The sequence below is a fragment of the Microtus pennsylvanicus genome, chromosome 14, assembly GCF_037038515.1.
Source record: "Microtus pennsylvanicus isolate mMicPen1 chromosome 14, mMicPen1.hap1, whole genome shotgun sequence".
NCBI classification, from domain to species: Eukaryota; Metazoa; Chordata; class Mammalia; order Rodentia; family Cricetidae; genus Microtus; species Microtus pennsylvanicus.
This window is the reverse complement of record NC_134592.1, coordinates 33,324,051-33,347,142: the sequence shown is the minus strand read 5'-3', so window position 1 is coordinate 33,347,142 and position 23,092 is coordinate 33,324,051. Positions and strand designations below refer to the sequence as shown.

General features: G+C 46.2%; 1 protein-coding gene across 14 annotated transcripts in view; it reads left to right on the top strand.

The window, feature by feature from the left end:
* Sipa1l1 (signal induced proliferation associated 1 like 1) overlaps window positions 1-23,092 on the top strand; it is a 284,116-nt gene that overhangs the window by 240,884 nt on the left and 20,140 nt on the right. For all 14 annotated transcript variants that reach the window (XM_075948065.1, XM_075948069.1, XM_075948061.1 and 11 more), the window contains 4 exons: window positions 4,991-5,137; window positions 8,002-8,126; window positions 11,105-11,223; window positions 14,494-14,936. In XM_075948065.1, the coding sequence (XP_075804180.1) occupies window positions 4,991-5,137; window positions 8,002-8,126; window positions 11,105-11,223; window positions 14,494-14,936 (834 nt within the window). The remainder of the gene's footprint in view (window positions 1-4,990; window positions 5,138-8,001; window positions 8,127-11,104; window positions 11,224-14,493; window positions 14,937-23,092) is intronic.

Here is a 23,092-nt window from a genome sequence, read left to right as displayed (position 1 = left end):
TTGTTCTTGTGCGGGTCTTGTATTGCTATTGGTTCATGAGTGCAGTTTCCCTGTCGTGTCCAGAAGTCACTGTTTCCTCTGTTCCTCCCTGGCCTCTAGCTCTTGCAATCTCTCTGCCTCTTCTACTGTAGTCCTTGAGCTTGAAGAAGGGGTTTGGAATAGATGTCCCATTTGTGGCTGAACAATCCACGCTCCCTTTTCTCTTTCCTTTGACCAGTTACGAGTTTCTGTGTTACCCACTGCCCACTGCACAGAGACTTCTCTGATGATATCTGAGCACTGCAGTGATCTGTGAGTAGAGAGATAGGAATCTAGAGTGGTTTGATACTGTGTCCTTTTAGCAAAATGATAGGTTCAACCATGGGTCCTGGACTAGATTGTGATACCAGGCATGTGTTTCCTCTGGTTATGCTGGTAACATTTGTGCCTCTATTGTACCATAAGCATATCTTGCAGCACTGGTCATTATTGCAGTTCACTGACTTCGTAGCTGGAAGACTATTGATGACTTCACCCCTAGCAGCCCGTGAGAGACCTGTTTCAACATAAATAAATAAGTATTAAGGCAATACTTGAGGAACAACACCCAGTGTTATGCTCTGTCCCCCCACAAGATTATTATTTATTTTCTGTGAGATTATAGATTTCATAGCAATTAAAAGGTAGTTAATCTTCATTCTCTGAACCTGTGTGGTTATTAATATTCAGTGTTTTGGTTTCTTTAAAACAGAACAAAGCAGGAAGAGTTATTTTAGAGGAAAAGGCTCCATGGCCTTACTCTAAGGTACTGGGCACAGCTGTTCCCAAAACAGGTATGCTTAGGCCGTGAGGGCCCAGCACAGTCTAGGGAGGTCAGTGTGCTGAGAGCCCATGAGAAGAGACTGCTGCCCATTTCAGAGCATCCCTTCAGAATGGCACAGTGCCCAGCAACAGCTAGCCTCCAGCTCTGCAGAGCCGGCCTGCTGGCACCCAGGCAACCAGAGCACACTTCAGACTGGCAGGGGAGCTCGCAGGACAATAACCAGTCTGGCTGTATAGCGCTGGACTGCTGGCAGCAAACAATCACACCTTCACTCCTAAACAGGCCTGTTAAACACTGGTGTGTTGGCATCAGGGTCATGGTATTGAAAACAGCAGAGTTGTGCATCACGGAATAAAGCTGATTTTAATTTTTCTTTGCCCAGCGTTCATGTATCTGGAGATGTAAACACACTGGGGTGGCTTTCCTTCAGCTGCTCCATGTGTGTCCTCTGTGTGTGAACAGTCAGAAAACAAAACCACCATTGACTTCCATAAATACAGAAAAGAGCTGGAATGAACGCCAGCCTCCCGGAAAGACTTTTCAGTTTGGGACAACTCCAGTAACCAAATAGAAGTTTCTGAGACATTTGCCAAGTGAAAGAGCTGATGTTGAGAACGAGCTTGAAGTGTTTTAGTTTAATGTATGCTTTGGAGAACAGGCTACAGAAAGCCAGTTCTAAAGCCAAAGATAAAAGTTCTGTCTTAACTTTGCCTAAGGAGCCATGTGCGTAAGCGTTTCACCGTTCCCGTTGATGTGACTCAGCTGCCTAGATGTCCCGCTGGCCCTCACATGCTGCTGTCACCCTCGTTTCCCCCCGTTTCCCATAGCATCTCTTTCTCTTTGCAGGACGGTATCGAAGCTGTGCAACGTGTAAGCACATCTGGTCTGTCTGTGTTAGGTGCATGCAGAAGGCAGACTCTGGGGCAGGAAGGCAAACGGCATCATGCTGCCTTGGGTCTGTGCTGCTCCCTCATTCTTACTCAGTTTTCTTGTTTGTGACTTGCTCTTTCCCCTTCCTCCTCCCTTCCAGCCCTGGTTATATCTGAATGGATTGAGACATCTGAGAAAAATCTTAGGAGAACACAGTATAGGAACATCCATTTTTTGGTACTCAGCTATGTTTTGATCATTCTCCTATCAAAACAACAGTACTGGGGATGAGAGGGATGGCTCAGTGGTTAAGAGCACTGGATACTCTTTCAGAGAATCAGGTTTGGTTCCCAGCCCCCACAGAGTGGCTCATAGTTGTCTATAACTCCAATCCCTGGGGATATGATGCCCTCTTCTGGCCTCTATGGGCACTGCATGTAAAGGGCTCAGACTCACGTGCAGGCCAAATACCATTCACATAAAATAAAATAAAGGCAAATCCAAAAAGAAAACCAGTAGCCTAGGCCAGTAGCCTAGGCAAGGTTCAACTAGGTTCCTCTAATCACTAAGCACACAGCTGCCTGCAGACACAGCCTGGACCCTGGCATCCTCATTAAGGTCCGTGTGGTGATACCAGAATAGGTGATGCCATGTGGGCACAGGTTTTTCTCTGCAAGTGGTGGAACACAGAGCAAGTTTCTGAGGAACCCTTGTGAGGATCGTACTTTCACCCTGTGTGTATATGGTAAACCCTGTGGTGGTCAGACATTGACCACTGGGGAGCCTGGCTTGTGATCATGGCAAGGTGCTTCAAGGTGGCCTCGCCTGGCTTTCCATCACAGTCCCCAGACACCAGTATTCTGCTTGTCCTAGTTCATATTAGAGCAGCATCTTCAGTGTTCTGTTTGCATCTGTGACCGTAATGGTTTCTGCTGTTGTCTTAGCCCCTGGAACTCCATCGCTGTCTCAGCATGCTGATCAGCTTATAATAGCTTTAGCAAATTACAAATTCTAAAAGCTAATACTTTTTAGCTGTCCTAGATCTTCCATGAGTAAGAACCCCTCACTAGGACAAAGTGGGGAGGGGGTCAGGAGTAGCTCAGTGATTAATAGTACTTGCTGCTCTTGCAGAAGACCTAAGTTCAGTGGCTCACAACCTCTGTAACTCTCTGTTCCAGGAATCCAACACCCTCTTCTGGCTTCTACAGGTACCAGGGATATATAAGCGGTGTACTGTATGCATACAGCCGCAATACTCGTGCATGTAAAATAAAGATAGGGTTCTGTCCTGTGCTGTCGGGACAGTGTCACGGGGAGACAGAATGGGCCACTGTGGGGTTTGAAGAGGTTCTGCTCTGTGCATATAGATCTAATACTGGAGTTGGGGGTTAGGAGGAAGAGAGGAAGGCTCTCTAGACAGACAGCAGATGAGTGTAGGTGTGAGGGTGGTGGCTTTCTGAATTCTGGCCCACAGTCAGCCTATCCAGAGCCAAGACACGGGGCCCTGGAGGGGAGAGTAAAATAGTACCAGGTGGTTCAGAGCTTGGAGATGGTGACAGGGTTGTCTATCCTGTAGACAAAGGGAAACTTTGGGGAAGCTTCTAGGGATTGGTTGACACAGTGGAAGAGTACTTCTAGGCGCTGTTAGAGAGGTGGCATGAACGGAGCCTGGAAGTCAGAGACCGTTAGGGTGAAAGAGGTCAAGGGGGCAGTCATGGTGGGAGCCCGGATTCAGTGTTTGTGTTTTCAAAGCTAGTACCCAGGGTGCTAGGACACAGTCCGTGCGTAGACACAAAAGCACAGCTTGGTTAGAATAGTTAAATCTGGAAGATCGGAGAGAGAAAGGGAAACATGGTTCCAAGATGCTTAGCTTGGATCCTACTGCACGTACTGGCTTTGTGGGAGCCTAGGCTGTTTGGATGCTCACCTTACTAGACCCGGAAGGAGGTGGGACATCCCACAGGACAGGGAATCCTGACTGCTCTTCGGGCTGATGAAGGAGGGGAGTTGATTGGGGGAGGGGGAAGGAAATGGGAGGCGGTGACGGAGGAGGCAGAAATCTTTAACACATACATACATACATACATACATAAAACAAATAGAGGACAGTCCCATTTGTGGCACCGAGAGAAAGCTGTTCCTTTTGAAGAAGCTTGATTTGAATTAGAAGAGGATTAAGAAGCCAGGTCTAGGAGACAGCCTGAGAGAACTCAGATCTGCCTCGTGGATAAATTCGGAATTAGACTCATAGCAGTTGTCCTTGCTCTGCCTCCACTAGAAAAGCATCTTGGCATGGCTCTTTTAGCCCTTCTGCCACCTTCTGAACGAAACTCCTTCCCCATCTGTAGACTCACTGTAAAATAGCTTTATTCCATCAGCCAGGTTCTGGCCCAGGGTTTCCACTCTGCTTGAAACTGAATGGATTCTCATTAGAAGTCTGTTGACCGTATCAAACCCATACATTAGTAGAAGCCATCCCTGCCTTCTCTGGACAGCAGCTCACATAAAACACAGCCTATGGGGCCTGGGATGAATGACTTAGAACCCACTTCCTCAGCTATCCCATGGGAGCAGCCCTCCCTACTGGGGGAGTCCCGGCATCTGCAGGTGCTCACTGTTACTAAGCCTGGTCACAGTTGTCAGCAGGCAGATGTCCTTGTGGCTACTAGAGTAGAGATCCTTGAGGGAGAATCTGTCTGTCCTGCCCACAGAGTTCCAGCCTTGCCTTAGTAGTCAGCTGACTGGTATGCTGTGGCCAAGACAGCACATTCCTGCTGTGAAAATCCTACAGTGCAATTCCAGGAATTTTTCCCCGTGGAAGTTCTTAGTGTGATGCTACTATCAACCAAAATTATAAAAACCAGTTGTCAGGGCAGGAATATGGCGAACTTTGAGTAATGAGCTAGGAAAACAGGCACGAGAAGGACGCTCTCGCAGTGGCCCTCGATGGGCAGTGTGGGGCTCTGGAACCAACTGCTGGTTAATGCCACTGGGGTTCCCTTATCCTCTGCTCTGCCGACCTGGAGACTGCATAGCACTCCACCTGATTGAATCCTGGCAGCTTTTGGAAGCATGTGTGTTTTCTGGGTCCTTCCCCCTGTAATTGTTTTGTGGATTCCACACCCTGCAAGTCCGTTTTCCAGCTGTTCCCTCAGAAATGGTGTTAAGCTGAGGTTTCTCATGTGAGCTTCAATTGTTTTCGCATCTCCACGAGGCCACTGCCTTTGTGGCGTTTCTATGACGTCCTCTGCCATGCACTCACCTTGGGCTTTTTCTCTATGAGTTGCTGACTTCATGTTTTTGCTTCACACTTTGCAGGCTGTCTCCTGGTTCGGACATCTATGTGACAGTGTCATCCATGGCTTTGGCAAGATCCCAGTGCCGTAACTCCCCCAGCAACCTATCCTCATCCAGTGAGACTGGCTCTGCTGGTGGTACCTACAGACAAAAGTCCATGCCCGAAGGGTAGGTCTGATGCCATTTGGTCCCCTGGAGAGTAGTCGTTTAGACATGTAGAATGATATCCCTTCAGGCAGGCCTCACAAACCTCCATGCAACCTGCAGGGAAGATGAGCTAATGCTCCTGATAGAAGAGTGTCCCAGTGGTCAGAGCACCTGAATAAGATGACCAGTGCGGCAGCGAAGTCAAAAAACATCAGTTTCTCCATCATTCTCCACTAAATGATCCATGTATCATTTAGTGTCGTCAGAAGGACTTTGTAGTTTCCTAGTATTTCCTCCAACGTGAACTCAGCAAAAACCCTGCTTGCGCTGGAGTTCATATTGCTGCTAATAGACAGATAATGACACCCCATGTTTAAAATTGTCTTGTAAACTCCTGTGTTGGTTTGTTTGTTTTTGTTTTTTTGTTACTTGGTTTTTTGATACAGGGTTTCTCTGTGAAAGCCCTGGCTGTCCTGTATTTCACTCTGTAGACCAGGCTGGCCTCAAACTCAGAGTTCTGCTTGTGTCTGCCTCCCAAATTCTGGGAGTTCTGGGATTAAGGGCGTACAACCAACTAGTTGTTTTCTCTTTATTCCTCATTGACACTAATACCCAAAAGTAAGCATTTGCACTGACAAAGCTCCCAGTGCAGGCTGTGGCTGTAGCCCAGATTAGCACGCTCAGCTAGCAGGAGGCCCTAGGTTTTGTCTCCAGTGTCACTAGAAAACAACAAAATTTTAAAAGGGAAGGAACTGTATCTTATTTTAAAGTTCACTTTGGGTTAGGAGGCTCAAATATCAGGGCTTTGAAGTCATGGGCACAGAAATATAGAATAGCACACACAAGACACACAAGCTGCCTCTGCCCAGAATAAGAGAACCAACCGAGCTGTGTGTTCTCTCTCTTGTCTCTGAGAAAGAACCTGAACCACCGAAAAGTCGAATGGTTTTGGTCTGCATTTTCCCAAAGACTGATTGACAGATGGACTTGTGATTTGATTACTTTCCTAAGATTTCTCCACTATGATAGTATTCTGTTGGGTTTTTAAAAAAGATTTATTTATTTGTATGTGTGCGTGTTCTTCCTTTATATATGTATATGTATCATATGTATGCCTGGTGCCCTTGGAGGTCAGAACAGGGCATCGGATCCCCAGGAAATAGAGGTATGGATGGTTGTGAGCCGCCATGTGGGTTCTGGGAATCAGACTCAAGTCCTCTGGAAGAGGATCGGAGCTCTTAACCGCTGAGCCATCCTCCGGCTCCTCCATTGTTTTTCATATTGAATATGAATATTTTGCTGGTTGTGTTAAATGTTTATATTAAGAGAAGGTGGTGATAAAAGCACTCTAGAATACGCCTTCTCCACCTTGCTGTCTCCCCAGTAGCCTGTTTGAAGTGCACATATCTTACTGTAATTGCTTCCATGATGACTAGAAAATAATTTTAGCTTTTCTTCATCAGTCCCTGCAGAGAGGTTGTGAGTCACTTATCATATCGTACCACAAGCCCAACTAATTATTTCTTATTTAAATTAGATTTTAAATGGTATGATTTGCCTTTGCAATGAAGAAGTCAGCATACCTTCATCATTATTGCAGCCCTGAAATGTAAATGAGCTAACAATAATAAAATCTTTCTGTCTGTGATATCCTCTAAAAGTATATCAGCAAAGTAAGTGGAGACATTAGTGTTGTAGCTGATATGGAAAACCGCGAGCCCCTAGTGAGGGATAATACTTGTCTGTGATGGCGACTGGGAGCAGATTCCAGCTCATTGTGAAGAAGTTTCTTTGAGAGGTGCTAGCCTCCTGTAGGGAAGTGGCAGCTTAGGTGACCGCATGCCTGGCCACTGAGTGTGTCCTGTGTGAGCCGAGTGGTTGCTTTAAACTGCTTTCAGCGACCACCAGGGCCTCAAACATCAAGTGTGTCTCCTACAAGACCCTCTAAAATGAGGCCCAGTGTGAGATTTAGACCTTTTTATCTAATTCCCTCAGGGACAAGATGTTTGTCTTAGGTTCTCTTGACACACATGTGTAAGAAGTGAAATGTTTTTCAAGGCAGAACTAAAGTGTATTGGTATTTACTTAATTGAACATAGAAAAAACTATCTCCTTTAAATTCTGAGATGGAGAAAGTTTAATTTCCTCTGCTACCAAAGGGTGGGGGGAGGAAAGTGAGACTGGAATCTGTGTCTAACTGGCATCCTTACCCTGTTTTTGAAAAGCCTTCCTTTGGTGTACATTTAGAATAGGACCGAAGGGTCAGTGTTAAGAGTTCTCACTGCTTCGGGGAGAGAAAGCGGATTTGTGAATCTCTGTTTCCCTAATATTCTTACAAATCAAGGTTTCTCTCTTGGACTGCCTGCACGTATAAGATGGTTTTTCACAGTAAGCCTTACATAGGTGCTTCTAACCAAGCAGCATTTGCCACAGCAACTAGGAAGATAATTTCCTAAATATTTTACTGCAGTAAATATTTCTGATCATAGAGTACACTGCTCAGAAAATAATTGATCCAAGAGTAACTTAATGATTTAGTGCCTCACTGAATTAAGAGACACCCCCTCCCCCCACACACACACCCTGATGTACTGTTCAGCAGCTGTGTATGAGTGATGTAAAGTGGGATGGTGCTAAATGGAAGTCTGAACTTGGCTATGTGGGCTGGTGGACCTGGGTTTCTTACTCTCTGGGTCTTCGTTAGCAAGCTCCTTGCCCTAGTTACCACTTGATTTCAATAATAGGCCTGCCTCCCTGAGCAGAGAGATATTTCTACATGCACAGACGTGCAGGCAGAAACTGGTAAGACCTGTCATCAGAACCAGGACTCCACCTTGTGGGTAAAGATTCTGATGTGTCTTGCTTTTGCTTGGGAATCACCACAGGTTTGGGGTGAGCCGAAGATCCCCAGCCTCCATCGACAGGCAGAACACTCAGTCAGATATTGCTGTCACTGGAAAATCCACACCCAGCTGGCAAAGAAGTGAGGACAGCATTGCCGACCAGATGGGTAAGTATGTGATTTATGTTAGTCTTTCAGAGCAAGGTACCTCTTGATATTGTCAAAACATGGAGTTGTAAAGGATGCCCTGGTTAGTAAGTGTGCGTGAGAACTGATCTCTGCTTATTGCTCATGACCCCAAACGTCAGCTGGAGTGACCAGGGGTTCTGTTTAATGGCCAGTCTGCTGAAGCTCTTGTGTCCTCGGGACCTTGCTTGGGTGGGTCGGTTCCTTAGTTTTGCCTTGTCACTGGGAAGATTATTATTATCCTTAATGTTGACTTCTAAAGAGAAAGAAATCTCTGTACAGGCAGGAAGAGACTGAATGTTTGTTTGTTCACATTTAATCTTGGTTAGATACCCTCCCCTGCCTGGTGGACATTTTAAAAAATGCTTTCTCCTCCACTGATAGACTGTCAACTAAGAAAATTTCTTAACAGAACGGCACAATGGAGTGAGTTCAGTAGGGCCTTGTTCAGGTTCCTTAACAGAACGGCAGAATGGAGTGGATTCAGTGGGGCCTTGTTCGGGTACATATCCCTCTGAGGATGCGGAGGAGAAACCTGTCTCCAGTGGCACTGTGAACACTGCTTGTGACAATGAAGTTTTTGTCATCTCAGTGATTAAACTTTAATAGATAGACCAAAAATTTGATGCCGATCTAATTCGTACATCAGAAACTTGGTTGTGTCCTGTCATCCTGTGCCTCCGTCCTGAAGTCCTTTTTCTTTTTTATGAAAGCATTGTTATGGAATAAAGAGATGTACATTTCATGCCTGAAACAAACATTTAAGGCAAAGAAGACCTAATGGTTAATAGGTTTGCCTGTGCAAATGACTGTGCCCATGTAAATACATGAAAGTTGATGAAGAGAAGTGTGGTTCCTAGGTCCTGAAGACAGGCTTTGTTCCAGTGTGCTTTGTTATTGAGCCCATCTGTCACTCCCAGTCTTGTCCCACCCACCCCAACTCAGAAAACCTGAGCATCTTCTGTCTGCTCCCTGCTCCCTACAGATGTCTTTAGTCCCGTGTATTTTGGTTCTGTTGGGATGGTAACATCCATATGATCAGTGCCTTGTTCTGGCTCCCAGTGCAAACTCTGACCAAGGCTGCAGCAAACCTTTGTATGTCCAGTGCCGTGCTTCCACTTCCACTGGAATCAGAACGTCTGGGGACCAGAAGAATAGTTACATCCTCTTCATCTCCTCATATGAAGTGCTCTCCAGTCTTCTTCCTCCTGCATCTCCTTCTGTGTAGTGCATCTTCACAGCTCATGATGCCAGTGTGAATTTGGATGGATCCCCTGAGTATACTGGGGTGCATACCTCCAGTACAATATAGCTTTAAATCAAACTGATAGTCAGGTGCCCCTAGAGCTGGCCTGGAAAGAATTCACTATACCATGCGAAGTATATTTGATGACTTTTCTTCTCCCAAATCCATTAGGTAGGCATGGGGACCATACCTTTAATCCCAAACTAGGGCATGGGGGCTGGCCGACAGGAGAATGTCATCAGTTCAAAGCTCTATTAGGCTACAAAGTGAGTTCCAGGCTAGCACAGGCTACAGAGTGCGATCCTGTTCCAAAATGCTGAAGAACATTTCTTATTTTAGGGATCCCAGCATTCCAGGAGAACAAGCCAGCCTTCCCTAATTGTCACATCATAAGGAATCCAGGGCTTGTTTGATGTCCAGCACCTTTTTGGCATTGAAATTGCCAACTGAAATCAATTGAAAATTTATTATCTGTGAAGGTCACACTCAAAAGCTACTTGGTCAGGTTACAAAATAAAGAAAAGGGGGGAAAATCCTATAATGATGTGGCTGGGCATAGTGGTGCACACCTTCAATCTCAGTGCTCAGGAGGCAGAAGCAGGGGGATCTCTGTGTGTTCAAGGCCAGCCTGGTCAGCCAGGACTGCATAGTAAGACCCTGTTGTGAGAGAGGGAGAGGAAAATCCTATAGTGTTTACTGTTTTATGTTCTTGTTGGTTACATTTATAGCCGTCCTCAGTTTCCATGTGTCCTGTAGACCTCAGGTTAGACATACCTGACAGCCATCCTAGGGAAAATATATGAAGAGTAAGTTAGGTTTTTCCTGGCTTAGTATGTGATCCATAGAGTTGACCTCCCCAGACTTGGAGTGGTTGTAACCGGTATCTGCTGGGTAGATGCATCCATCCCTGCTCCCAGTGCGCTGCGATGTGGTTCTTGTGACAGTGCAGCAGGCTCTGCTGGGCTCACAGGCTCACTCATCTGCATGGATGTTTGCTTCTGCCTCACTGCCCCCGGAATGGTGTCGAGTCACTCCAGAACAGGCTGCCTGGTCCTCTGCAGGTCAAGACGGGTGCTGGTGAAGTCCATAATTCTTGCTGTTAGCTCTAGGCAGTCGGGGTAAATCGCTGCCTCTTGTTTTGGGGGCCCTATCTTGACTGCCATTGTGGCCCCCAAAAGGAAACGATCATTTGAAGTAAACTAGCTGCTGTGTGTCTGGTCTGCCATGCTCAGCTTAGAGTTATAGAGGACCTCAGGGATTCGGTTCTTTTGTCCTCGGGCAGCATGAATCCACAGGCAGAATGTTCCCTAATTGTCACGGTAAGTACAGTGATTGCATCTGTGCCTGTCTAGGGAATGGACACAAAGTTAGGTCTGCCTCACTGCAGTGAATAATTCATGAGTTTAACCATGTATTCTGAAAGTTCCCCAAAGCAATAGTTAGTTCCAAACTTTGCTGCGTTATTCATGGCCTTTGGTTTGGTGGCACTTGGCTGTGCTAATATGTATGATGTGACATGTCACCAGCTCAAGCTTTCTTCATCAGTCACCTAGTTTCTGACATGCTGTCTCTAGTGTAGACTCCTAACAAGCTTGCTGCTGGTGCCCAGAGTTGACTGGTCAGGGAGCCCTGAGAGATGGGTGGCAGGCCATCTCCACGTGGCAGCTGTACTTTGCTTAGTGTCTGTACCCTAACTTCCTGTGCTGTGTTCCAGAGCCTACATGCCATCTCCCAGCAGTATCAAAGGTGCTGCCTGCTTTCCGAGACAGCCCCAGTGGGAGATTAATTCGGCAGGATCCGGTGGTTCACTTGTCTCCAAACAAACAAGGCCATGTAAGTTCACTGTAAGCGTAATGAAATAACTGATTTCCAGCAATGTGTTGTGATTCCTGTAACTCAAAAATGGTACCTACCTGCTCCACCCCAACTCTGTGGCAGAAGACAAGGTACCTAGCACTTGGGGTTTGCACAGCCCAGATTCTGAGTTGCTTTAATGTAAACTTTATCCTGAGGAGTAGATCTGCATCCCCACAGGTCTTGAGGAGAAGGTTCAGGTATCAGAAAAGGTCCTGATGTTAGAAGGAGAGCTGTGCAGCAAAGAGGTTCTACCCTCCACGTAGCTGGGGGTTGAGTGAGGCCAGGTCAGACAGACCTGGGCAAGCCCGCAGTGACCACAGCCCTGCTGACTCTCCTGTTTGCCGTGGCATATGTTGTCTCTGTTCTAACATGGTTTCTCATTATCTTTGGGTACACAAAATATTTTGCAAGTTATTATTCACTCCCTGCCTGCTCCTTTTGTCTCTGTGTGGAAAGTGTATTTGCATTTGGGTCATTTGTTGGGATGGAGAAATTCTCCATTTCATGCTTGCTGACTTTGAGGATCTCACAGTTTCTTCCAGCTTTCTTCCAGAGAAAGGAATATTGAAGCTAAAAACCAAGCAAGTCTGTGTGTCCTAGACTTTGCTCTGTAGATTTGCTAGGATCCATGTTCTTTACAACTCTACTTGTATATGATTGATATTTGAACCAATCTGAATTTTCCCTTTCTCATTATCAGTTTTTATACTGAGTACCTAATAAATAGTATTTGGGATACATTGGTGAGATCAAGTATGTTACTTAAATTAGTTTTGCCTATCCTTACTTTCTGGCTTTTAGGAAATCTCAGATATATTTCAGCTCACTCTCACTCAGGACAAGCACATTTGAGGTTCAGAAGCCACCTGTGGCTGGGGCGCCAAGATGGCAGCTCAGGGACAAAGCCGGAGGAGTGCCCCAATTCCCAGGCATGGCACACACCTGGTACCCTAGCACTCAGAAGGCAGAGTTAGCAGTGTGCAGCCTGGGCAGCATACTGGGCCGCCACAAGACTCTAAAGTGAAATAAGATGAGCAGTACTTGTTACTGAAAAAAGTTAGAGTCCCGTTAGTAAAATGATAGATGGCGGCTTTCCATGGTAAGGGTTTCCCTGCAAGGTCAAACAGGTGTCTTCCCGCCCTGCTCTTGGCTAGTGAAGGGTTTCTCCTCCCCCACCAGCGGATGCACCACGGTGCTTTCTCCTCATCTTGTCTCCAGCTAGTAGCTGAGCTTCCTGTCTCCCTCCCTTTTAAGTATCACCTCACAGGCTGAGTAAGTATCTCCTCGCAGGGCGTTACGATTTAGTGGTTTTTAATATTCAGAAAGACTCAGGATGGCTCAACAGGTAAAGGCACTTGCTGCCAAGCTTGCTGACATGACTTCAACCTCCAGAATTGACATGGTGGAAGGGGAGAACCAACTCCAACAAATTGTATACTGATCTCCACACGCTTATTGTAGCATATGTATGCCCATACCTTGATGTGGGAGTGTCATATCAATCTGTTGATTTCATTGGTTAAGCAATAAAGAAACTGCTTGGCCCTCATAGGTTAAAACATAGGTGGGAGGAGTAAACAGAACAGAATGCTGGGAGAAAGAAGCTGAGTCAGTGAGTCGCCATGATTCTCCCACTCCAGGCAGATGCAGGTTAAGATCATTCCTGGTAAGCCAGCTCGTGGGCTAAACAGATTATTAGAAATGGGCTAGGCCAGGTGCGAGAGTTAGCTGAGAAAAGGCTACATAGAAATGGGCCAAGCAGTGTTTAAAGGAATACAGTTTCCGTGTAATTATTTCAGGTAAAGCTAGCGGTGCAAACGGCGGGGTGCTGGGGATGCAGCCCTGCTGCTCTTATTTCAACAACACCTAAATAAATAAATGTAATTTATGATAATGTACACATGCTCAAAGAGTTGTCCAGTCAACACTATGATCTAATAGCAGAACATTTCATAACTCTGGAAGCCTGTATTGTTTAGTAGTCACCTCCAATTCCCTGTCCTTTCTAAGATCCAGGGAACTGCTAATCTACTTTGAGTAACTGCACTTGAATGAATCATGATCTGTGGCCATCTGTGTATGTGTATGTATATGTGTGTGTGTATATAATGTATATTCTATTTTTCATCTATTGATAAGTTTATGGTCACTTGGTTTGAGACTACTTTTGTCTATTGTGATTAATGCTATAAACACTCATGCATATATTTTTGTGAATCTTCATTTTTCTCTCCCTTGAGTCTCCATCAAGAATGGAATTGCAGCTGTTTTACCATAGCTACCACCCCAGTTTCCATTCCTAGTAATACTCCCCTCTTAGCCCACTGTTTTGTTTGAGGTGTTCTGTGTGTGAAGTCCTCACTGTGCTCTGCTCTGCACTTCCCCACGGCCGTGACACTGAGCACCTTCCCATGTGGTTGTGACATCTAAGTGTCGTCTTTTCAGAGGCTCCTGTTCGCCTGTCACTCCATTTTAATTGCATTTTAGTTTTGATAAAATCCAGTTTACATGTTTGTTGTCCCTGTGGTTTCCTGTTTAAGAAACCCTGGTGTCGCCCATGGTTACAGAGCTTTAACACCTGTTTTTGTCTCGTGTTTTAAAAAGTTTAGCTTGTACATTTAGGTCTTCAGTGTCTCTTTAAGTTTTTGTTTCTGTGCAGTAAGGATTCAAAAACTTCTTGTTTTGTTTTTTTTGTATTTGGTTGGTTGGTCCAGTTTTTCAGCACCATTTATAGATGAGACTAGTTTTCCCCTTTATTGAATCATCTTGACATCTCTGGGTAGATCTTAACTTTCAGCACTGGTTGGAAAGCTGTCTCCTAAGCAGATGCTGACTGGGGACTTCATTCATCTTGGATTCTGCTTGCTAGCTACTGAGTATGGCTTCTGGAGTCAAGTACACTTTCTAATTATAAGCCCTTTGGAAATGTCATTTCCTTTCTATGTTAAGATAGTAAAGATGTCAATGACAGCCTTTATTTTTCTGCATTAAAGTGATCTCCATACTATTGTGTTATTGTGTTAGCCTAAGAGAAATAATGGGAAATGAATTCTTGGTGGACATGTGCCGTCTCTGCCAGGGGCACCAAGTTGAGCCCATCAGTTCAAGTGCTGTTCCCAGGCCCTTTAACTTATTTTCAGTTGTTAATGGAGCTCTTTAATTAGACACACGCCAGAGAGCCAGCCTTGTGATTCTTGTGTTGAGGGTGCGACCCCTGCACGGGAGTGACGCTTGCTTCTTTTGTAGTCTGACAGCCACTACTCCAGCCACTCGAGCAGCAACACTCTCTCCAGCAATGCATCGAGTGCCCACAGTGACGAGAAGTGGTATGACGGCGACCGCACGGAATCTGAACTCAACAGCTACAACTACCTGCAGGGCACCTCTGCTGACAGTGGCATCGATACCACCTCCTACGGCCTCAGCCACGGCAGCACGGCCTCCCTGGGGGCCGCCACCTCGTCGCCTCGTTCGGGGCCAGGCAAAGAGAAGGTGGCACCCCTGTGGCACAGCTCCAGCGAAGTGCTCTCCCTGGCAGATCGGACCCTAGACACCGAGGGCCATGGCATGGACAGGAAAGCAGAGTCCTCTCTGAGCCTGGACATCCACAGCAAGAGCCAGGGCGGCTCAAGTCCTCTGACCAGGGAGAACAGCACCTTCAGCATAAATGATGCTGCGTCACACACCAGGTCAGTGCCCTCCAAGTCTGCCCTTGGGGTCCCCACCTCCCCCACTTTAGTGTACGCTGATGGCCTCGGGGGCACTGGAGTTTGTGTGCATTTGTTTATAAACACTGTATTTTTATATACTGTTATATTTTATGCCATGATTTCTCAGCAAAATAGTTCAGCAATCTTAGTGTGTTATTTCAGATTGGGAGAAAATGTTGCAGATATATTCACTGTAAAGCTGCTTTTTTTTTTTTTTAATTTCCCTAACTGTGTTCCAGAATTAGAGTTTTCTAATTTTGATTTTCAGCATTGATACATAATGAATATAGAGTGCTACAGATTTTCGAAGGTACTTGAAAGTCTTTACTATGTTTTTTAGACAAAGTGGTCTTTCCTAAGATTGGTAGCTTTTCCTTAGAGCCCAGCACATCATTTCCTAGCTTCACGCCCTGGCCCATTGCTTATCCCATGCTTCCATTACTGGCTCCTGACAGTGAGGCATTGATGGTGGAGACGCTCATCAGAAAAGCGTAGCTAAGGTGCAGCATGCCCTTTCCACAAGGGAAGCACACTCCTCCAGTGTGCTCGGTCCCCACTCCACTAAGCAAAAGCAGTGCTGTTCTCTGTTCCTAAAATCCACGGTGTAATGGACTCTCTGTTTCTGCTCTACGCCTCTGCATCTCTGGTCATTCTCCTTTTTCCTTCCACTGTTGCAAGCTGCTGGTCAGTGTGTGACTGTCTAGCCTGGCTGCCCCACCTGGCAGTGGAGACTCATTTGGCTTTTGAGTTTTCCAAATAAGAAGCCATGTATATAACCTGCTAGTAAAACCCAGACCACCCTGGTGGGAAAAGACATCGACTTTACTTGTATTTAACTAATTCAGTTTAGCACTCAGCTTTCTCCTTGTGTCTCTGTCCATGCCGAGGAGGTTTTCCGTCTCTCTTCTCTTTAAGGTAGAGGCTGTGTGATTGGATGTGGCTCGCCAGCTGTGCTCGCTGTGGCGTTCCCCACGTTCTAGCATGTTAGTTTTGAGACTGTATTTTAGTTATGTGTCTCCCTTCTTCCCTCCAAACCCTCTCAATATGCCTCCCCACGCCTTCAAATTCATGGCCTCTTTTTTTCTTTTTTCTTTTTTTTTTTTTTTTTGTTTTTGGAGACAGGGTTTCTCTGTGGCTTTGGAGCCTGTCCTGGAACTAGCTCTGTAGACCAGGCTGGTCTCGAACTCACAGAGATCCGCCTACCTCTGCGTCCCGAGTGCTGGGATTAAAGGCGTGCGCCATCATCGCCTGGCGGCCTCTTTTTTCTTTAATTATTATATGCATATTTGCATATATATTCCTAACTGACCCGTTCAGTTGATAGAATGTTACATGTATGTATGTTTTCAGGGCCGCCATTTGTCACTAGACAGCAGTTTACTGTGCTCTTCCCTGGGGAAGCCACCTTTCCCACTCCCAGTTTCCCTTAATTACCTGTAGTTCTTTGTGTAGGGTGGAGGCCTGGTGAACTTTTCTTCCTGCAGTTGGCATCTTTGGTGGTGTCCTCCTTGTACAGTCCGTGTTTGAGCAGTCATGTTGGTGGAACTTCTGATTTTACTAGGAGATCTTAAAATTACCTTGGGCTGGAAACTGCATAGCCCTCAAGCCGCTGTGACCTAAAGAAAGTGGCCTCAGGAGCCCATTGTTCTGCAGTTGAGGAGCTAGAATATTTGGCTCAACAAGGGTAAGGGATATGTTTAGAAAAGTAAAACAGAAAAGTAGGCCCCAAATGCTGTTAGCAGTACAGACAGCCTGGCAGAATAGTGACCTGCAGGCTGCTCCATCATATTAACTAGACTGCCAGTGTTCCTCAGAATGTGTCAGAACTGAGCACTTCCTAGAAACCTAGATTTCTGTTTCCTTGGTTTTAGTTGCTCATTTGAGAAGGGGACCTTTTCCTAAAGACAGTAGTCCACCTGAAGAGAGATCCTTGGTCTAACCCGAGGTAGCAGGATATGAGCTGGGAAGGGATAGTCAGTCTAGAATGGTGTGACTCCAGAGCACAGTTGAGAGGAGCTGGACCCTGGTATCAGACCACAAAATACTGAGACTGCTGTGACTCCCAGGGATCCTCCTTTCTCTCTCTCTCTCTCTCTCTCTCTCTCTCTCTCTCTCTCTCTCTCTCTCTCTCATACCCACCCCACAGTATACCACACCACCACCACTAGAAGCAGGCACCTGGGTTTTCATTGTGCTGACCAGACCTGCCACAGCTTCAGAAAGGATTATCTAGATTTTCTGCTTCAGAGGGCCATGTGGAATCATTGAAGTCATTGTCTAGAAATAGATGGCTGTTGAAAGTCAAACTTGTTAGAGAAGAATGTGGTCTTTGAGGAGGGTGGCAGAGCATCCCACCCACCGGAGGCTTGAGTCACACTGGTTTCTAGACTCCGGTAAACAGGCATGCTTTGTAAGTTGGGTCTGTTGGTCTTGGCAGAGTGAGCTGGCTAGTGTGAGCTGTAGCAGCCTCCCCTTTCTAGAGGGAGAGAAGACTAAGCCACAAATGTGCATGGCTGGGGAAGCTGAAATCACAGCAAAATAGAGTGTTTTTGTCCTCTGAAGACAGGGCCAGCAATTAGTGTGGAGCTCTCTTGACAGTGCGTAAAAGAGCTTGTACCTGGGACTCGGTGACAAAACTTAAATTACAGTGATTAAGTTCCCCTCCATATTTCTGGCTAGGCTGGGCCTTCCCCTATGTCCTCCAGTCTCCCTGGTGATGACTGCGCAGGTTTTTTTGTGGCACCCTTGAGAACTGCTTTAATGCGGGTTGGTAATTACATGGGAATGTTATATTTGAATGTCATTAAGAGAGGCCGTCCCTACAGATAACTTGCTATTGGGGTAGAGAATGTGCAACCTAGGTTTCAAGTTTTATTATTTTATAATTGCTCTTTACCTTTTAGATCTTAAAATGTATCACTCAAAAAAATGTGAACATAGAAAAGGTGAAGGTAACACGAACTTAATATATTTCATTCAAAATTTTTAATACGTTCTTAATAGCTGGAGCTGTTGGTTTTTCCTTAAGAGTTCTGGCCATGACAGTCGGCGAGGTCAGTAGTATAGGGTAATGCTTCGTTAATGAAAGTGGCTACGAAGCCCCAAAGGGCTCGAGTTCTGCTGACCTTGAGCCCGCACCCTACAGAAAATTTAAAGAGCCTACCTCATACCTACACATGGGCCCTCTTGTTGGCGGGCTTCTGTCACTGACAAAATGCCTGGCACAAATAGTTCACCAGAGGGAAGATTTGTTTGGGTTCATGGTGTCAAGAATTTCAGTCTAAGATGTGCTGGGTCCATTGCTGGGGTCCAGAATAAGGCAGGATACAACATGGTGGCAGTAGGAGTGATTGGCAGACCTGCCCCACCTCATGGTGGCCTAGAAACCGAGAGACAGACACACGGGGCAGCAAGAGCATGCCCTCAGAAACCTGCTTTGTCTAACTAGACCCTAGCTCCAAAGTTTTCTCCACCACCCCAAATGCTACTGTGTTGTGAGTCTTCCAGGGGGTCACTCCTTTATTGGCGCCAAGCTGTTCTGATCTAGTCCCTTCTTGGTCAGTTGGGGGACCAAGTTTTTATCCAGCAGTTCTCAACCGTGGATTATGACCCCTTTGACAAACCTCCCGTCCAAAAATTATTTACATTACCATTTATAGCAGTACCAAAATTGTAGTTATGAAGTAGCAATGAAAATATTATTATGATTGGGAGTCACGGCAGCATGAGGAACTGTGTTTCAGGGCTGCTGTGTTAGGAAGGTTGAGAGGCATTGCCTTTAGCACATCAGCCCTTCGGGGAGGATATGCCACACCGAACTCCTATTACTTCTTTCTATAACATGCCAAGTTAGCATGTTAAGAACCCATTCCTCTTCAGTCACTCTTGCTAGCCAGCCATTCTGCCCGCCTTAAACTCTTCTTGGCTTCCCAAAGCACCCTGAGAGCCTCTAGGCATTTGGGACCCACATTTTTATGGTCACCTCATAGAGGAGGACTTCCCGCCGAGCACACATACCATAAGCTCCTGTGTTCTCAGGTACCACCAGAGTATCAGCAGGTGGATCCTGATGGACAAACAGGAAATGCCCCGTCCTGATGCTCCCACTTCCACTAAGAGAATTCAAAAGTCACAGAAATTCTCAACTCATGCCTCTTCAGAAAACCACACTCCATTTCAGCTTCCTGCAGACACCTCTGCTCTCATGTATAGATTGTAGTACTTAACTGTGTAGTACTGAAGGCCTTGCGTGTCTAGCACGAGCTTTTGGAAAGTTATTTCTAAATAAAAGTTTTCTTTTTTAATCTTTAAAATGTAAAAAAGAAGTTGGTCATTCTGAATGGCACCAGAGTGCCCGGCTCAAGGCCAAGAAAACTGCCCGCCTGTAACCCAGCTCAGTTTTGTGGATGGGTCTTTTCTAGTGACCTCATAAGCTAATGAACTGCTTGTGCCAGAAAAGCTCTTTCCTGGGAGTGGTGAGGGGGCTTCTTGGGTGGAGCTTACACAGGCTGCTGGGCTATCCCTGTGTGTCTTGTCTTACAGCTGCTGTGTTTAAACTTTGTCCTCCAGATTCTCAGTCTCTTTCAGAGGATGCTTCCCTCTTTGTTTAGAAATTATTCCATTGTTTCTGTATGCAGTGGGTTTTTTGCCCCAAATCTTTTCTGACTGGAATTTACAGTTAATTGCCTGTCTTCTTTAGCACAGCCCCCACCCCTCCACCCTCTATTCCCAAGTACTGAGAAGTGAACTCAGGGCCTTGTATTTGGTTGCCAGATGCTGTACCACTGAGCCGCATCTCCAACTCTTTACTCTTTCATTATGAGCAGGGTTTTACTAAGTTGTCCAGGCTGGGTTTGAACTTCTGATCCTCCTGCGACAGCCAGGGTCCCAGGCCTGTACACCAGGTCCAGTCTTCACCTTTCTCCCTCTGTTGAGAATACTGTTTCTTTAAGTATTATAGACTAATTCAGAATTTGAAGTTGCGCCTCTGGAATTCGAAATCCAGAACTTTGGTTGAGCTGTGGGCATCTCTGTTTCATTTGTGCAGAGCTCTGCATGCAGTGAGCATGGGGATGCATTGCTTTACTTGTGTGGAGCAGCCTTCAGCCAGGCTGGACGAGGTGTCTTGCTGGATCTCCTCCAGCTGGAGGAGTGATGTTTTATCTGTGCTGTAGGGACCAGCAGGAGTAGAAAACAGAACCACAGTGACTGAAACGTGAAGTGCATGTCCAGCAGTGAGCCCTCTGTCCAGGCTTGAGGGTCTGATGCAGAGCCACCCCACAGCACTGCCCCTCAAAACAACCTTGACTCAGCTGACATGGCAAGGCCAGGCTTTCCAAATGCGGGAAGTAGAGGCCAAAGCAGTGGGGCAAGAGTGGGTGCCATTATTTGCCACTTGGAGCATCCTCTCAGGGGCGAAATTATGCGTATGCTCACTAAGGAGAGGCAGACGACAGAAGAGGTTCCCTGGCCTCCCCGCTGGAGCTCGGCCCTCCTACTACAGTCTAAACACTCTAACCTAAAGAGAAGTGGTTTGGTTCAGCCAAGTTCTTTCTAATCATGAAAGTAAATACTTGTCTTTTGTTTTTACTTCTAAGGTTAAGAGATCTGGTCGATTCTATTTGCTTTAACGTAGCTTTTGGATATAAGTCAATGACTATATGAAAGAAAGGGAAAAAATGTATTGTGCCCTTTACCACAGACAAGTCAAGCAAGAGACTCAAGAACGTGAATTTGAACCCAAAATCAATGTCATGTCTCTTCTGTCACTGTCCTCCAGCTCTGTGGCCTGTGACCAGTCACTCCGGGCCCGTCTCTTACTGTCCTCTCATGATACTGGCCCTGTTGAGAATGAAAAAAGTCACCAAAAGCATAGCTCTGGAAATGTACCCAAGGCAAGAGAGCACCATTTGTTTTCTTAAGCTTCATCCCTACTGCGAGAGGGTGTCTACTTCCTGTTCACAGGCATGTGTCTCTCACAGCTCCCATGATACCTTTTTTCTTTCAAACCTAATCATGCCTTTTTCTCAAGCTTCCTATTTTGTTTCTTAATTCTCTCTCTCCCTCCCTCCCTCCTTCCTCCCCCCCCCCCCCTTTTTTGATACCAGACTTGAACCTGACACTGTGTTACGCTCCTTAAGATGGTAATGTTCATAGGCATCTTGTTGGCTCCTTATTTCCATAGTTGGGTGGGCTAACTCACCTTGTGATCCACAGTGATCCATGAGGCCTCTTCTGCACCCACCTTGTTCCCCAGGCTGAATGTGCATGCTCTCTGCTCACCAGAACTTGCTTCTTACAAATGAGCAGCTTTCTTTCCCATGCTCACTCCGCTCCTGGCCATCTTAAACACCAGACTTCACTGCCCATCTTCCCTAGTGCTTTAATACTAGTGTCTCCTGAAACCCTCCAGAGGCCTGGAACTGGTAGTCGAGAATTAGCCAGTGCTGAACACAGTGGGAGGAGTCCTGCTTCATCATTATCCCCCATTATCTGTCACCCAAAGACTTGTTATTTGCACAAGCAATCCCAGGAAACCCTGTCACTCCCCTCTCCTTGGTCATAGGCCAGCACTCAGCCTTTGCCCAGATTTTGTCACAGCCATTTGACAGGTGACTAATTGCTGCTTTTGCCTCTCTGAAAATACCGTCCTTCATAGGCCAGCACTGAAACTCCAGCCCTCCTGCCATGCCCGAATATGATATGTCTTCCCTTTGGCAACTCTCCATAGCAGACAGAGGGCAGCAGCTGTTGCCACACAAGAGAGGATGGTCTCTCTGGTGATGCAGACATTTAGAAGGGCATCCTCAGCCCAAGTATGCAGGATTGGTACCTGGAAATTTGATTGATGACATCTGTGCTCCCCATCCTGCTGGTTCCTTTCTTTGTAGGGCAGTAGACAAATTCAAGCAGCGCCCTCCCTACCACTGTGCCTTCTGCAGGCAACCAGCCCATCCTATGAAGGCCCATGGGCAGTCACCAGGCTCCTGCACCTTTATTTGTGTTTTGCTTGAAGCCATAAGTTGAGATGAGAAATCTGGATGAGTCAGACTGGCCCAGGCTCCTGGTCACCCTGTCGTCCTTTCTTTTATTTTTGTGTGTAGCAGTACATGTGTGTCCTCTCTTCCTTTTCAAAACTCGTGCTCTAGAAGAACTCAAAGCATCCTAGAGTGTAGATGAAATTGAAGTCACAGAGTCCAGGGACATCCTGCCTGGATGCTCATTGATCTGCTCTGGCCGTGCTCACAGTTAAGCTGGCTTTTCTTAGAGTAGAAAAGGAATCGATATGACATCATTCACCCCAGTGCTATCTGCTTCTCTCTCCTTTTTGTTCCTCATTATTGGCTCATTACTTTACACGGTTCTTAGGAAGGGATTCAAGGCTCTGTGGGTAAGACTGAGCCACAGCACACTGATTTAAAAAGAGTTCTCCAGGATCATGAACTGGCCCAGCTGTCTGGTTCTCCCCTAAACTCAGAGCGGTCAGTCTGCAGCCGTCTGTAGTATAATCAAGCTCCCTCCAGAGTCTTTTGGTGAAGTATATGGCTGAACTCCTGGAGGTGGTCATAGGCCAGCAGGTAGTCAACTTCAAGGAGCTCCACTCAGAGTCTGGGCTGGAACTGTGTAGGAAAGGAGACTTATTTTGGAAGGCAAAAAGTTTATAAGCTCAGATACCAGTTCTTTGTTCTAGAAAATAAGAGAATCCCTAGAAATGTTCCAATACACAGTTTCTTTGACTCAAGAAAATGTCATACGAACCCACAACTCTTCAGTGACTTTGGCTCCTGCAGGGACCACAGTATTGCTTCAGAAATACGGTTTCAGTTCCTGGATCTGGGCAGATGTGACTTGGGGGTGTGACCAGGTTAGAGCGGGATGATCAGTTCAGTTGGACTCAAGGGTGTTCTCAAACCCGGTGCACACTCGGGGAGACACTGCTCCAGTTTTGCCTTATTAGATCTCTGGGGTTAGAACTCCAAGGTCCGTGTTTTAAAGGTGTCCCAGGTGAAGGCCCGACTTCTACTTTCAGAGGTGTGTACACTAAGGAAGGAAGACAGTTCAGTGAGTTTTCATTCATTTCTGTTTGTGCCTTTGTTTCTACATGCAATCAGTTCTTAAGTGGGGCTGCCTGGTTA